Source organism: Mustelus asterias, chromosome 2 (genome assembly GCF_964213995.1).
Source record: "Mustelus asterias chromosome 2, sMusAst1.hap1.1, whole genome shotgun sequence".
In the NCBI taxonomy this organism is placed as follows: domain Eukaryota; kingdom Metazoa; phylum Chordata; class Chondrichthyes; order Carcharhiniformes; family Triakidae; genus Mustelus; species Mustelus asterias.
Genome location: NC_135802.1, coordinates 129,187,957 through 129,202,989, shown reverse-complemented (window position 1 = coordinate 129,202,989; position 15,033 = coordinate 129,187,957). Strand labels below are relative to the sequence as shown.

Genomic DNA, 15,033 nt, shown 5'->3' with positions numbered 1-15,033 from the left:
TCACTTGCTTATTCAGAAAACAGATACAAATGGTATTAAAGGGGTAATAGTAACTTCTCCTTACAGCAGAGAAGGCCAAGAAACGTAATTCAGAGGCTTAAAATCATGAAAGGTTTAGATAAACTGAAGAGAAACTGCTCGTAATGGCTGAAAGGTCTTTGACTAGAGAGCCTAGATTTAAGGAGAATGGCAAAAGAACCAGAAGCTAAATGAAAAACATCCTTTTTATGCGTTGAGCGATTAGGATTTGTGGAAATGCAGACAAAGGGCAGAGGAATGCAATTAACTGAATTGCTCTTTGAAAGAGCTGGCATAGCCTTTGCTGCCTGGGTTCGCCTCTTTTGGCCACAGAATCACCAAGTGCAATGGCCTCCTGGCCCAGGAAGCCTGTGAGAGGTCAGCACCAAACAGCTGACAGCTTCTCCAGGCAATGGTTTTCGGTCTTGTGTTGGGGGTAGGGGCATGGTGTGGTGCATGCTGCACGTATTGATGCACACCCACCAGGACTAGAAAAGAGTGCAGAAAAGATTTACTAGGATGCTACCGGGACTTGATGGATTGAGTTATAAGGAGAGGCTGAATAGACTGGGACTTTTCTCTCTGGAGCGTAGGAGGCTGAAGGGTGACCTTATAGAGGTTTATAAAATAATGAGGGGCATAGACAAGGTAGATAGTCAATATCTTTTCCCAAAGGTAGGGAAGTCTAAAACTAGAGGGCATAGGTTTAAAGTGAGAGGGGAGAGATACAAAAGTGTTCAGAGGGGCAATTTTTTCACAGAGGGTGGTGAGTGTCTGGAGTAAGCTGCCAGAGGTAGTTGTAGAGGCTGGTACACTTTTATCTTTTAAAAAGCATTTAGATAGTTACATGGGTACTATGGGTATAGAGGGATATGGGCCAAATGCGGGCAATTGGGATTAGCTTAGGGGTTTAAAAAAAAAGGGCGGCATGGACAAGTTGGGCCGAAGGGCCTGTTTCCATGCTGTAAACCTCTATGACTCTATGACCAGGAAATTGGCTCTTATCTGGATCTTTAGCTGTCCTCAGGGTGGCATGTGGCTGAGTTGCTGCCATTCCTGCCACTGGTAAAACAGCCTAACAGTGGTTATATCAAAGAACCTCCCACATGGCATTTTACCCAACTCACCCATTTCTGAAACCAACACCTAGAAGCTGGTAAAATCTTGCCATTTGGCCCTAAAGATCACCTCAGATGCTGTACATTTAAAAAATATATATACATTCATGGGATGTGCATGTCAGGGCAAGGCCAGCATTTACTGTCCATTCTTCTTAAACCTCTGTAGCCCACATGGTGAAGATACTTTAACTGAGCTCACAGGTTAAGACTTCCTTGATTTTGATTCCACCACATTAAAGGAATGACAGTATATTTCCAAGTCAAGATTGTGTGCGAGTTGGAGGGGAAACTGTGGGTAGTGTTCCCATGTGCCTGCTGTCCTTAACCTTCCAGTCTGCAGGGATCCCGAGTTTAGGAAGTGCTATCAAAGAAGCCTTGGTAATTTGTAGCATTTTCAGGTGCATTCTGCAGCCACAGCACGTCAGCGGTCAAGAGAGTGAATGTTCAAGATGGTGCATGTGGTACTGATCAAACATCCTCTATGGTATCAAGCTTCTTGAGTGTTACTGAAGCTGCACCATCCAGGCAAGTAGACAGTATTCCATCACATTCTTAAAATGCCTTTTAGATGGTAGAAAGGCTTTGCAGAGACACAAGGCAAGTAATTTGCCACAAAATGCACAGCTTCTGACCTAGTAGTTGCAGTATTTATGTAGTTAGTCCAGTCAGGTTTCAATGTTGACCCCTCTGGATCTTGATGGCAATGCTAAAAATATTGGCTGCCAATGTGGGTTGGCCATTGCCAGGCATTTGTATAGCACGAATGATACTTGCTACATATCAGATCAAGCCTGAATGCTGTCCAGATCTTGCTGTAAAAGGCACAAACTGCTTCATTATCTGAGGACTGTGCAATCACCAGCAAGCATCCCACTTCTGATAGATGGAAGATCATTGAAGCAGATGGTTGAGCCTAGGATATTGTCCTTGGGAAGTCTTGCAGAGATGTGTGGTGCTGAGATGATTGAGGTTTGAAGCTTAAATCAGTATCAAACTGGATAGTGAAGTTGCTAAGCAGAACAATATTTCTAGGGTAAGATGATTTATGCCACTCAGAATCCCAAATCATTGAATCCCTACAGTGCAGAAGGAGGCCATTCAGCCCATCAAGTCTGCACCAACCACAATCCCACCCAGGCACTAATCCCGTAACGCCACATATTTACCCTGCTAATCCCCCGCCACTAGGGTCAATTTAGCATGGCCAATCAACCTAACCCGCACATCTTTGGACTATGGGAGGAAACTCATGCAGACACAGGGAGAATGTGCAAATTCCACACATTCACCCGAGGCCGGAATTGAACCCGGGTCCATGGCGCTGCAAGGCAGCAGTGCTAACCACTGTGCCACCCCTAACCAACCAAACACAGCAAAAAAAAAGGGTGATGATGGAATATACCGAGATCAGATATTTTGAAACTAGACTCTCCAGTATCCCTTGTACAAATGTATAATGCATGTCAACGACAATCTCCATGATTTTCCAATCGAATTTTATGGATAAATACAAGGGTGTGTGCACGTGTGTGGAAGTGATCTAAAATTTAGTTCCAGTGAGGACTTGGGCACTTGTGTGAAATTTTAATAAAGTAAGAGTCGTCAAGTAGGCTTACCACCCCAAAAATATTTTAAACAAAATAATTTACACCAAGTCACAGAACATATTCAAAAAGATTATGCAACTCCCACTGTACCCTTAAATTAAAAAGGCTATTCAGAACAATGACTAGATCATTTGACTTGGACCTATGATTATTACAATGTTGATATTAATTAAATTCAACTATCCAGCTCAAACATCCTGCAGTACTTGTGTAGAGAAAACTGTTCTCACTTATCCCAGCTCTCACCTTACCTCCAATTAAAGTAGATAAGTAGTTTCATGTCCAATTTAATCTTTGCTGTATAAAGCTGACTTGAACATATGGAACATAACATGAAAAAAATGCTGGTGACACAAAAGTAGGTGGTTTGGCAAAGAGCAAGGAGCGTTGTGAAAAAATAGCTAGCAGAATGTGAAGACAGATGGAACAGGATTTTAGTGCAAATGTGAAATACATTTTGGGAGGTAAAAGGAATGGGGAGTGTACACTCACTTGAATAATCCTAAAGGGCAAAGATAAAAAGAGAGATTCAGAGGCTCAAATATCTAATTCCTCAAAAATGACAAGATGAAAAAGGCCAATGTAATTTTTGGTTTAATAAATCAGAGTCACTAGTGACAACACAGCTATCATCATCACAGGTCAGGTTAGGGAGTTTGCACATTCTCCTCGTGTCTGGAGTTTGCACATTCTCCTCGTGTCTGCGTGGGTTTCCTCCGGGTGCTCCGGTTTCCTCCTACAATCCAAAGATGTGCGGGTTAGGTCAATTGGCCATGCTAAAACATTGTCCCTTAGTGTCCTGAGATGCGTAGGTTAGAAGGATTAGCGGGTAAATATGTAGGGATATGGGGGTAGGGCCTGGGTGGGATTGTGGTCGGTGCAGACTCGATGGGCCCAATGGCCTCTTTCTACACTGTAGGGTTTCTATGATTCTATGAGGGCAGTTGAGAGTCGACCACACTGCTGTGGCTCTGGAATCACGTAGGCCAGACCGGTTAAGGACAGCAGATTTCCTTCCCTAAAGGACATTAATGAAGCAGATGGGTTTTTCCGACAATCGACAATGGTTTTGTGGTCATCAGTAGATTCTTAATTCCAGATTTTTAAAAAATTTAAAATGGTCACTAAAAGACTAAAATAATGAAGTTTGGAAAACATTCCTTGCACTGAATTTTAAAGGATAGAATACTGTCACAGAGTGGTTGAGACAGAGGCCACTGCATCTTTTAAGAGGATCATGCAGGTGTATGTGGAGATCATGTGGCAGTGAGATTAGCTTTAGACTGCTCTAGCAAAGAGTTGGCATGGGCAGAATGGAGCCAATGGCCTCCTATTTTGTATAGATAGGAATGTTCCTATGGTTCCATTCACTGGAAATTTGGATGGCTTAGAGATTCCGAACACAAAAATTTAGTAGGCACGAAAGCCCTCAGGCATAAAGAGCAAAGAACAATACAGCACAAGAACAGCCCCTTCGGTCCACCAAACCAGCGCTGATTCCTAATCCTTATTTGGACCTACTACTTATTGCCCATATGCGGTTTCTATCCCTCGGTTTGCCTCCTATTTATGTGTCTATCAAGATATGCCTTGAACATTGCTAACTTGCCCTTCCACCACCTCCACCAACAGTGCATTCCAGGCGGTGGTGGCACTTACCCTGCACATCTCCTCTAAACTTTCCCCTTCTCACCTTGAACCTGTCTCCACTTGTAGTTGACCTTCCCACCCTGGGAAAAGGCCTCTGATTATCCACCCTATCTATGCCTCTCAATGTTGTAGCCCTCTATCAGGTCACCCCTCAGCCACCATGTTTCCACTGAAAACAATCCAAGGTTATCCAATCTTGCCTCATACCTAAAACCCTCCAGACCAGGCAACATCCTGGTAAACCTTCTTTGCATCCTCTCCAAAGCATCCACACCTTTCTGGTAGTATGGCGACCAGAACTGCACGCAGTATTCCAAATGTGGCCTGACTAAAGTTTTATACAGCTGTAACATAACTTGCCAACTTTTATACTCGATGCTCCGGCCATAAAGCATGCCTTCTTGACCAGCTTATCCACCGGTTGCCACTTTCAGAAAGCAAAGTTGAACAATTTTTGTAAATCAACCCTATTTATGTATTGCTCCAAAAATACATAACGGTAGGCTACAGAAATTTTCATTAGTGCTATAGAGAACTGTTCAGGAGTAGATGATTCTTATGTAGATAATTATATAAAAAGATTTCACAATGTAGTTAACTCATACTCAAGTAAAATTCCAATGTAGGAATTTAGAAGAATGCAACAATTAGTTACCCAAATAGTGCAGCAACTACATTTTGCAAAGACTATGCTGGCCGCATTATTTATATCATAGAAATCATGTTCTAAAGCAACGTGCCATGTGAAAACCATATTTGTTTCCAAGTTTTGGATTAACACTAAATCTTAACTGTAAAGCCGTGATTTGATAAATGCAACTTTCAGTTCCAAAAAGACACTATTGTGCTCTAAAAAAGTCTATTTGTACTCAGTTGATACCTTAGCTGCGTTCATACAGCATAAGGAAATGCATTTAAACTCAGTTTAACCATTAAGCATCTATACATGAACATAAACTTTAGAATAAAAATTACTTCAGAGCAGTGAACATCCATTAGTACTTCAAAGTTGTCTTCCCAATTTAAAACTGTACAACGATGTGTAGTATTCCGTATAAAAAATGTATATGAAACAAAAATGTTATATCAAAAATAAACAGCCTGCAATTAATTGAGTAGTCCGGCATCATTGAGGTCAAGTTTGATTTTAGTCCAGACCTTGAAATACGCAGCTTGTATGTAATTTTCAAAATAAGGTGAAATTATGCTCTGTCTTGTGGAGAAACCAAGACAGAAGGTTCAACTACTGTATCCCTCAAAGAAAAAGGGGGAAAACTCACCCACCATATTTCGTAACAGCCAATTTCAGCAAAGTACTTGCGTAGGAACTTTCCCATTTACAGTTGCTCACACTCTTCTCAAAGTGGCAAGATAGTGACAGCTTTTAACATAAAGACCAAGTGAAAAGTGCACCATTTCCCCAATGTGATTGTTCACGTCCTTTTTCAAAACATGCTAGCAATCAATTTATTAAACTGTAATTTGGATTTAACAGTTGCCCTCTGGCAGTAAAATTATATATTTTACTATGTTCTAAGCAATCTCTAGAAATGAGTTCCCACCATTGTGGCAAGCAACAAAAGCAACATTGTCAAATATAAAAAAAACCCTACCTTTCAAAGCTTCAATTTTTTTCCTATAAAGAAAATAAAGCAGATGTTAATATGTGCATGTTTCATTTAGAAGTACTACAATGTTCGAGTCAATTGTTGAAAACCAACAAGTAATCTTTTGTTGAACCACTTTACTAATCACAGAATATTTTGCCTTCATTGATTAAAATGGCTATAAACCAATACAGCTTGTAAATTTATGAAGACGCAATTACATTCCCTATTTTATTAGCAATAAATTGGATGCAACAAAATCAGTGTTACAGATTAACAAAGTTTCTCTTCTCATTTAGCGAGGGAATAAAAGTAGCAGAAAACCAAGTCAGTTAGTGTCATTTTGACAATCTATAAAACCTTGTGTGATCTCCATATTTTGTTCATTCCAACAAGTGAACAGTTTCTAAACACATTCATGCCCTAATTTCTAAATCTGGTGTGTTCTTATAGTCCATAAGACCCATGCTAATGTAACTTTGTTCCCCAAATGTGGGCCTCATGCAGTCAGCCAGAAGCCAAATGCAAAATTGTCAAGACCTGCATAAAACTAGCTATCAGAGAGGTGTAGCATGGCAAATATACTTCACGTAGCTCAGTAATTCAGTTAAAGCTAAATGTTATTTTATGTGTATTTTTCAATGTTCTTTCATCTTTGCTGGGTCAAAATCTTGGATCATCATTCCTAACAGTATCATGGTATATCTCCAGCACATGGACTGCAGCACTTCAAGACGGCAGCTCACCACCACCCTAAGGGTGGTCAGGGATGGGCAATAAAAATTGGCCTGGACAGTGATGCCTACATCCTATGAAATAATAAAAAAAATCCTCTAATTCTGGTAATTGTCATGCAAACCTTACCTGGGAACATTCAAGGTGAGAGATACCCCAGTGCATCTTTGGTGTACCCTTACTTATGCTGCCCTAAAGCTCAGAGGTTACTGTCCATTATGAAAATAGAGTTGGGGTCAGAAGCTCTGCTCTGAATTAAATAGTACCCCAAAGTTGTAAAATGTCTGTTACAGCCTTAAGACAATCTCCAGGTAGAGAAATAGTTGGAGAACAAACAAAGGAGTTTTGTACCGCCAGAAACAGAATACACTGAGGGACATACTGCAATGTTGGGAAATCTAGTACATCTTGCCTGATACCACATTCCAAATAAGTCCATTCCTGGTAGTCATGTTAGCTGACATTGTAAATTGTTTGCTCTCCTCAGGTATAGGACCTCCCCCATCAACCCTCGTTAAAAAAAACAACCTATACACACATTCATGCAAACTACTCCCCAATTTCACCTTCCTATCCAAAGCTGTCACTTCACAAATCTATGTCCATCATTCCTGTAACTCCTTGCTTGAATCCTGCCAATCAGATTTCTACCCATCAGAGAACAGAACCTCAAATGACATCCTCAGATCATAACCATGGTAAATTACCTTTTTGTGGCCTCTATGCCATCTTTGACTTGATTAATACACCACCATTCTCTTCCAATGTCTCCTTTTTTGCCCAACTAGGTGAGACTGTCCTCGTTTGGTTCCACTCTTACCTCTTGCACAGCTAGAAAATGGATTTCACCCCTGCTCCTGTACAGTTACTTCTTGAGTTTGCATATTAATACTTGGTCCCACCCTCCCTCTTCACCTGCAGAAATAGACAAGCTTCTACATATGCATTGACAACACCCTTTCATAGTTTGAGGCAAAGGAGTAAACCTTTTAGGACTGAGGTGAGGACGAATTTCTTCACCCAGAGAGAGGTGAATCTGTGGAATTCACTATCACAGAAAGCAGTGGAGGTCAAAACATTGCATATTTTCAAGGAGTTAGATACAGCTCTTGGGGCAAAATGGATCAAAAGATAAGCAGGGAAGGCAGGATTAGGCAATTGAGTTGGATGATCAGCTGCGATCATAATGAATGGCAGAGTAGTCGAAAGACCTACACCTGTTCATATTTTCTATGTTTTCATGACCTTATGAAATTTTACATAATGAATGAAAGAGATGTGCAATTTTGCTCTTGCTGAAATTAGAGAACTAGGCTCTCTGATGGAAAGACACATGTTTAATTTACAAGTTCAGAAATTACAGAACCCAATTGCTAAACCAAGGCAAAAAGGAATTTGGTGAACAATTGTTCACAAGACATTGAGAAGACAGTATAAATCAGTTCAACAAATGATTAGTTGAACCTATGAACAAAAGGATTGATAAATACAACAAAATAATTGGATTTGATGAAAAATTAACAGGCTTATTGAGCTCAATTGCTTTTTTCTTGTTCCTAAAAGTTACAGTTCTTAATCCAAACATGGACTGAGAAAATAGCATTTTTGTTCCAGGATAAAATAGCCGGTAATGACTGTCTTTCAAGACAAATGCATACGACTATAAGACATAGGAGCAGAAGTAGGCTATTCGGCTCACTGAGTCTACTCAGCCATTCAATGAGACCATGACTGATCTGAAATGATAATCCTCGACCCCCTTTCTTGCCTTATTCCCATAACCCTCGATTCCTCTACTGATTAAAACTGTCTATCTCAATCTTGAACATACCTAATGCTCCAGCTTCCACAGCCCTCACTGTAAAGAATTCCACAGATTCACTACCCTCTGAGAAAATAAATTCTTCCTCATCTGTTTTAAATGGGTGACCCTCTGAGATTATGCCTATTGGTCCTAGACGCTCCCACTAGAGGAAACAACTTCTCAGTATCTACCATGTCAAGCCCCCTGAGAATCACATATGTCTTAATTAAGTTGTCTCTCATTCTTCTAAATTCCAATGAGCACAGGGCGAACCAACACAACATCTCCTCACAAGAAAATCCCTCCATACCAGGGGTCAACCTAGTGAACCTCACTGGACTGCCTCCCAAGCCAGTATATCTTTCCTTAAATAAGGAGACCAAAACTTTACAGGTGCGGTCTAACTCGTGTTTGTATAGTTTTAGCAAGATTTCTCTTCTTTTTATACCCTATTCTCTTTGAGATAAAGGCCAGCATTACACCTGCTTTCCCTATTATCTGAACTTGCCTGCTAGCATTTTGCGATTTATTCATGAGCACTCCCAGATCCCCGAGTTGCAGCTTTCTGCAGTCTTTCTCCATTTAAATAATATTCAGCACCTTTATACTTCCTAACAAGTGCATAACTTCACATTTTCTTATGTTATCTTTCATCTGGCAAGTTTTTGCCCACTCACTTTACCTGTCTATATCCCTCTGTAGACTCATCATCCGCAAACTTGGCAATAGTACATTCATATCCCTCATCCAAGACATGAATAGTACATTCATATCCCTCATCCAAGACATGGGGCGGCACGGTAGCACAGTGGTTAGCACTGCTGCTTCACAGCTCCAGGGTCCTGGGTTCAATTCCCGGCTCAGGTCACTGTCTGTGTGGAGTTTGCACATTCTCCTCGTGTCTGCGTGGGTTTCCTCCGGGTGCTCTGGTTTCCTCCCACAGTCCAAAGATGTGCGGGTTAGGTTGATTGGCCAGGTTAAAAATTGCCCCTTAGAGTCCTGTGATGCGTAGGTTAGTGGGATTGGCGGGTGGATGTGTGGGGTTGGGGTCTGGGTGGGATTGTGGTCGGTGCAGACTCGATGGGCCGAATGGCCTCCTTCTGCACTGTAGGGTTTCTATGATTTCTATGAATACATATTGCAAATAATTGCGGCCTCAGCACTGATCCCTGTGGCACTCCAGTTACAAGTTGCCTCCTGGAAATGCCCCTCTTATCCAACTCTGTCTTCTATTAGTTAGCCAATCCTCCATCCATGGTAATATACTGCCCCATCACCATGGGCTCCTATCTTAAATAGCCTTTCATGCGGTACCTTATTAAATGCTTTTTGGAAATCCAAATTTATTACAACTTTATCTATCATGCTCATTACCTCTTTATCTATCAATCATTCTCATTACCACCTCAAAGAATTCTAGTAAATTTGTCAGGCATTATTTCCCCTTCATGAAGCCATGCTGACTCTGCTTGACTGTATTTACCATTTTTAAATGCTCTGCTATTATATCCCTTTATAATGGACTCTAACATTTTCCCAATGATAGATGTTAAGCTAACTAGCCTATAGTTACCTGCTTTTTGTCTCCTTCTCTTTTGGAATAAGGGTGTTATGCTGGCAATTTTCCAATCCTCTGGGACTTATCTGGAATTTAAGGATTCTTGGAAGATTACTACCAGAGCATCCACTGTCTCTGTAGCTACTTCCTCTAATATCCGAGGATGCAACGCATCAGGTCCAGGACACTTATTTGCCTTCAACCCTATTAGTTTCCCCAGTACTTTGTTTCAAGTAAAGTTACAGTATTTATTTCCACCTCCCCTTCTGCCCCTTGATTATTTAGTATTTTTGGAATGTTATTCATGAATGCTACAGTGAATGCTGACACAAAATATTTTATAACTCCTCTGCTAATTCCTGGTTCCTCATTATTATTTCCCCAGTCTCATTCTCATGGGGAGGCAGAGGCGTAGGGGTATTATCGCTGGACTAGTAATCCAGAGAATTCCTCTGGGGACCCAGGTTCAAATCTCACCATGGCAAAAGAAATCTGGAATTTAAGGTCTAAAGATGACCATTGTCGACTGTCATAAAAACCAAACTGGTTCACTAGTATCCTTTAGGGAAGGAAACCCGCCATCTTGACTCCAGATCCACAGCAATGTGGTTGACTCTTAAATGCCCTCACGGATGGGTAATAAATGCTGGCGCAGCCTGCAATACTCACATCCCATGAACAAATGAAAAAATTCTCTAAATTCTGTTAACTTTGGTCTCTCTCTTCCTTTTTATATATTTAAAGAAGCTCTTACTGTTCGTTCTTATATTATTTGCAAGCTTACCTTCATAGTTTATCCCTTGGGAAAACAAAGAAAATCACAGGATAGCGAGAACGCACACACCATGAAATCTCAAAACAATCATCGTCTTGCAATCTTTTTTGCTAAAGGGTTGACTAAAATACTGGTAATGTAGAGAGTAATGGAGTAATAATAAAATTGTGTTAGTTACCTCTTTTCTTTCTTGTAGTTTTCCAACTGAAGGATCTGTAGCTGCTTATAACGCTCAAGTTCACATTGTTCACAGATATCCTCCAAGTGAAGTAAGTGACTCTCTAACTCTTCAAAATCTGCTTCTAATTGAGCTGCAAGAAATGGAAAGTGTTCAAGTACCTAAACATACTGCCATTGCTTTGAAAATTATTCAATAGCGAACTGCTATATCACAAAAGTATAATGGAGTCCAGCTCAACAGAATACTACTTCAACAAAGTACTGAACTTGGGAATGTGGCAAGTGAGGGAATTTGGTGCAGTCAGGGAAGTTCTGCACTTTTACAAATCACGGGGTAGTCCGAGTGAGGGAGCAGGAGACAGGGACCTGGAATCTGTGGCAGGAATAAATCAGAGCAGAAATAGAGCAGTCCTTTAACCGTGTTTACCAAAAAGAGCAAGGAATGATGTTAGAGGGTAGCAGGTAGTGATTGGTTGGTGATATTTTAAGGTTAGAGTTTCTCTGGAGTCTAGGGTCCTGGTTTATACTAGCAACATGAAACAATAAATTATTGAATCAAATTTACAGTTTAACTTAATTAGTAAAATTGCAGCCAGGGTAAGAGTAACATTAAGTGAATTAATAAGATCAGTAGTACAGAGCTGACCTAGGGATGAGCAGCTACAACTTGTTGCTTGCAATTCCTGGGCATGTGGGAAGTTCAGGACACTATGTAATGGGGGGGGGGGGGGCAAAAGCAGGGGCTGAACCGGGAGAAGTGGTATCGGAATGAACCAAAAGAGGGGGGGAAGAGGAGGGAGGGGGAGGGAGAGAGGAGGGGGGAGCCAAGAAGGGGGGGGGGGGGGGGGGGGGAGGAGGAGAAAGAGGGGGGAGCTGAGAGAGGGGGGAAAGAGGGGGGAGCCGAGAGAGGGGGGGGGGGGGCGGGTGAAGAGGGGGGCGAGCCGAGAGAGGGGGGCGAGCCGAGAGAGGGGGGGGGGGGGGGGGGGGGGGGGGGAAGAGGGGGGGGGGAAGAGGGGGGAGCTGAGAGAGAGGGGGAGTGCGGGGAAGAAGGGGGAGCCGAGGGGGGGGGGGGGGGGGAGAGAAAGAGGGGGGAGCCGAGAGAGGGGGGGGGGGGGGCGGGGGAAGAGGGGAGAGCCAAGGGGCGGGGGGGAGGGGAAGGAGCTGAGAGAGAGAGGCAGAGGGAGGAAGAGGCGAGGAGCCGCGAGGGGGGGGGGGGGGCCGAGAGGGGGGCGGATGGGAGGAGCCGAGAGGGGGGGGGCGGAGGGGAGGAGCCGGGGGGGGGGCGGGCGGAGGGGAGGAGCTGGGGGGGGGGGCGGAGGGGAGGAGCCGAGGGGGGGGGGCGGAGGGGAGGAGCCGAGAGGGGGGGCGGAGGGCAGGAGCCGAGAGGGGGGGCGGAGGGCAGGAGCCGAGAGTGGGGGGCGGAGGGCAGGAGCCGAGAGGGGGGGCGGAGGGCAGGAGCCGAGAGGGGGGAGGCGGAGGGGAGGAGCCGAGAGGGGGGAGGCGGAGGGGAGGAGCCGAGAGGGGGGAGGCGGAGGGGAGGAGCCGAGAGGGGGAGGCGGAGGGGAGGAGCCGAGAGGGGGAGGCGGAGGGCAGGAGCCGAGGGGGGGGGCGCGGAGGGGAGGAGCCGAGAGGGGGGGGCGGAGGGGAGGAGCCGAGGGGGGGGGGGCGGAGGGGAGGAGCCGAGGGGGTGGGTGGCGGAGGGGAGGAGCCGCGAGGGGGGGGGTGGAGGGGAGGAGCCGCGAAGGGGGGGGGGCGGAGGGGAAGAGCCGTGAAGGGGGGGTGGGGCGGAGGGGAGGAGCCGCGAGGGGGGGCGGAGGGGAGGAGCCGCGAGGGGGGGGGGGGGGGGCGGGAGGGGAGGAGCCGCGAGGGGGAGCGGAGGGGAGGAGCTGCGAAGGGGGGTGGTGGAGGGGAGGAGCCGCGAGGGGGGGGGGGGGGAAGCTAAAGGAGCCGCGAGGGGTGGGGGGACGGAGGGGAGGAGCCGCGAGGGGGGGGGGAAAGCGAAAGGAGCCACGAAAGGGGGGGGCGAGGGGGGCAAAGAGGGGAGAAGCCGCAAGGGGGGGGCAAAGAGGGGAGGAGCCGCGAGGGGGGGGGGCAAAGAGGGGAGGAACTGCGAGGGGAGGAACCGCGAGGCCGAGGGGAGGATCCGCGAGGCCGAGGGGAGGATCCGCGAGGCCGAGGGGAGGATCCGCGAGGCCGAGGGGAGGATCCGCGAGGCCGAGGGGAGGATCCGCGAGGCCGAGGGGAGGATCCGCGAGGCCGAGGGGAGGATCCGCGAGGCCGAGGGGAGGATCCGCGAGGCCGAGGGGAGGATCCGCGAGGCCGAGGGGAGGATCCGCGAGGCCGAGGGGAGGATCCGCGAGGCCGAGGGGAGGATCCGCGAGGCCGAGGGGAGGATCCGCGAGGCCGAGGGGAGGATCCGCGAGGCCGAGGGGAGGATCCGCGAGGCCGAGGGGAGGATCCGCGAGGCCGAGGGGAGGATCCGCGAGGCCGAGGGGAGGATCCGCGAGGCCGAGGGGAGGATCCGCGAGGCCGAGGGGAGGATCCGCGAGGCCGAGGGGAGGATCCGCGAGGCCGAGGGGAGGATCCGCGAGGCCGAGGGGAGGATCCGCGAGGCCGAGGGGAGGATCCGCGAGGCCGAGGGGAGGATCCGCGAGGCCGAGGGGAGGATCCGCGAGGCCGAGGGGAGGATCCGCGAGGCCGAGGGGAGGATCCGCGAGGCCGAGGGGAGGATCCGCGAGGCCGAGGGTAGGATCCGCGAGGCCGAGGGGAGGATCGGCGAGGCCGAGGGGAGGATCGGCGAGGCCGAGGGGAGGATCGGCGAGGCCGAGGGGAGGATCGGCGAGGCCGAGGGGAGGATCGGCGAGGCCGAGGGGAGGATCCGCGAGGCCGAGGGGAGGATCCGAGGAGGAAGAGCCGAGAGAGGCTGAATGGAGGAGCCGAGGTGGAGTTGGTTGGGGGGGAGCGAGAGAGAGGAAGAGAGGGGGCTGAGAGGGGGCCTGGAGATGGGGGGGGGAGGGAGAGGGGGGGGCGGGAGGGAGAGGGGGGCGGGAGGGAGAGGGGGGGCGGGAGGGAGAGGGGGGGGCGGGAGAGGGGGGGGCGGGAGAGGGGGGGGGCGGGAGAGGGGGGGGGCGGGAGAGGGGGGGCGGGAGAGGGGGGGGGCGGGAGAGGGGGGGGCGGGAGAGGGGGGGGCGGGAGAGGGGGGGCGGGAGAGGGGGGGGCGGGAGAGGGGGGGGCGGAGAGGGGGGGGCGGGAGAGGGGGGGCGGGAGAGGGGGGCGGGAGAGGGGGGGGCGGGAGAGGGGGGGGCGGGAGAGGGGGGGCGGGAGAGGGGGGGCGGGAGAGGGGGGGGCGGGAGAGGGGGGGCGGGAGAGGGGGGGGCGGGAGAGGGGGGGGCGGGAGAGGGGGGGCGGGAGAGGGGGGGGCGGGAGAGGGGGGGGCGGGAGAGGGGGGGCGGAGAGGGGGGGGCGGGAGAGGGGGGGCGGGAGAGGGGGGGCGGGGAGGGGGGGCGGGAGAGGGGGGGCGGGCGAGGGGGGGGCGGGCGAGGGGGGGCGGGCGAGGGGGGGCGGGCGAGGGGGGGCGGGCGAGGGGGGCGGGCGAGGGGGGGCGGGCGAGGGGGGGCGGGCGAGGGGGGGCGGGCGAGGGGGGGCGGGCGAGGGGGGGCGGGCGAGGGGGGGCGGGCGAGGGGGGGCGGGCGAGGGGGGGCGGGCGAGGGGGGCGGGCGAGGGGGGGCGGGCGAGGGGGGGCGGGCGAGGGGGGGCGGGCGAGGGGGGGCGGGCGAGGGGGGGCGGGCGAGGGGGGGCGGGCGAGGGGGGCGGGCGAGGGGGGGCGGGCGAGGGGGGGCGGGCGAGGGGGGCGGGCGAGGGGGGGCGGGCGAGGGGGGGCGGGCGAGGGGGGGCGGGCGAGGGGGGGGCGGGCGAGGGGGGGGCGGCGAGGGGGGGCGGGCGAGGGGGGGGCGGGCGAGGGGGGGCGGGCGAGGGGGG

The 15,033-nt window shown here is 49.3% G+C and overlaps 1 protein-coding gene across 2 annotated transcripts in view; it reads right to left on the bottom strand.

Moving 5' to 3' along the window:
• Window positions 1-15,033, bottom strand: part of dtnbp1a (dystrobrevin binding protein 1a) — a 226,876-nt gene that overhangs the window by 109,481 nt on the left and 102,362 nt on the right. For both annotated transcript variants that reach the window (XR_013500785.1, XM_078241444.1), the window contains exons 6-7: window positions 11,054-11,186; window positions 6,010-6,032 (exon numbers count right to left, since the gene is read on the bottom strand). Coding sequence is in view for 1 of the 2 variants with exons in the window: in XM_078241444.1 (XP_078097570.1) it covers window positions 6,010-6,032; window positions 11,054-11,186 (156 nt within the window). In the remaining variant the exon portion in view is untranslated. The remainder of the gene's footprint in view (window positions 1-6,009; window positions 6,033-11,053; window positions 11,187-15,033) is intronic.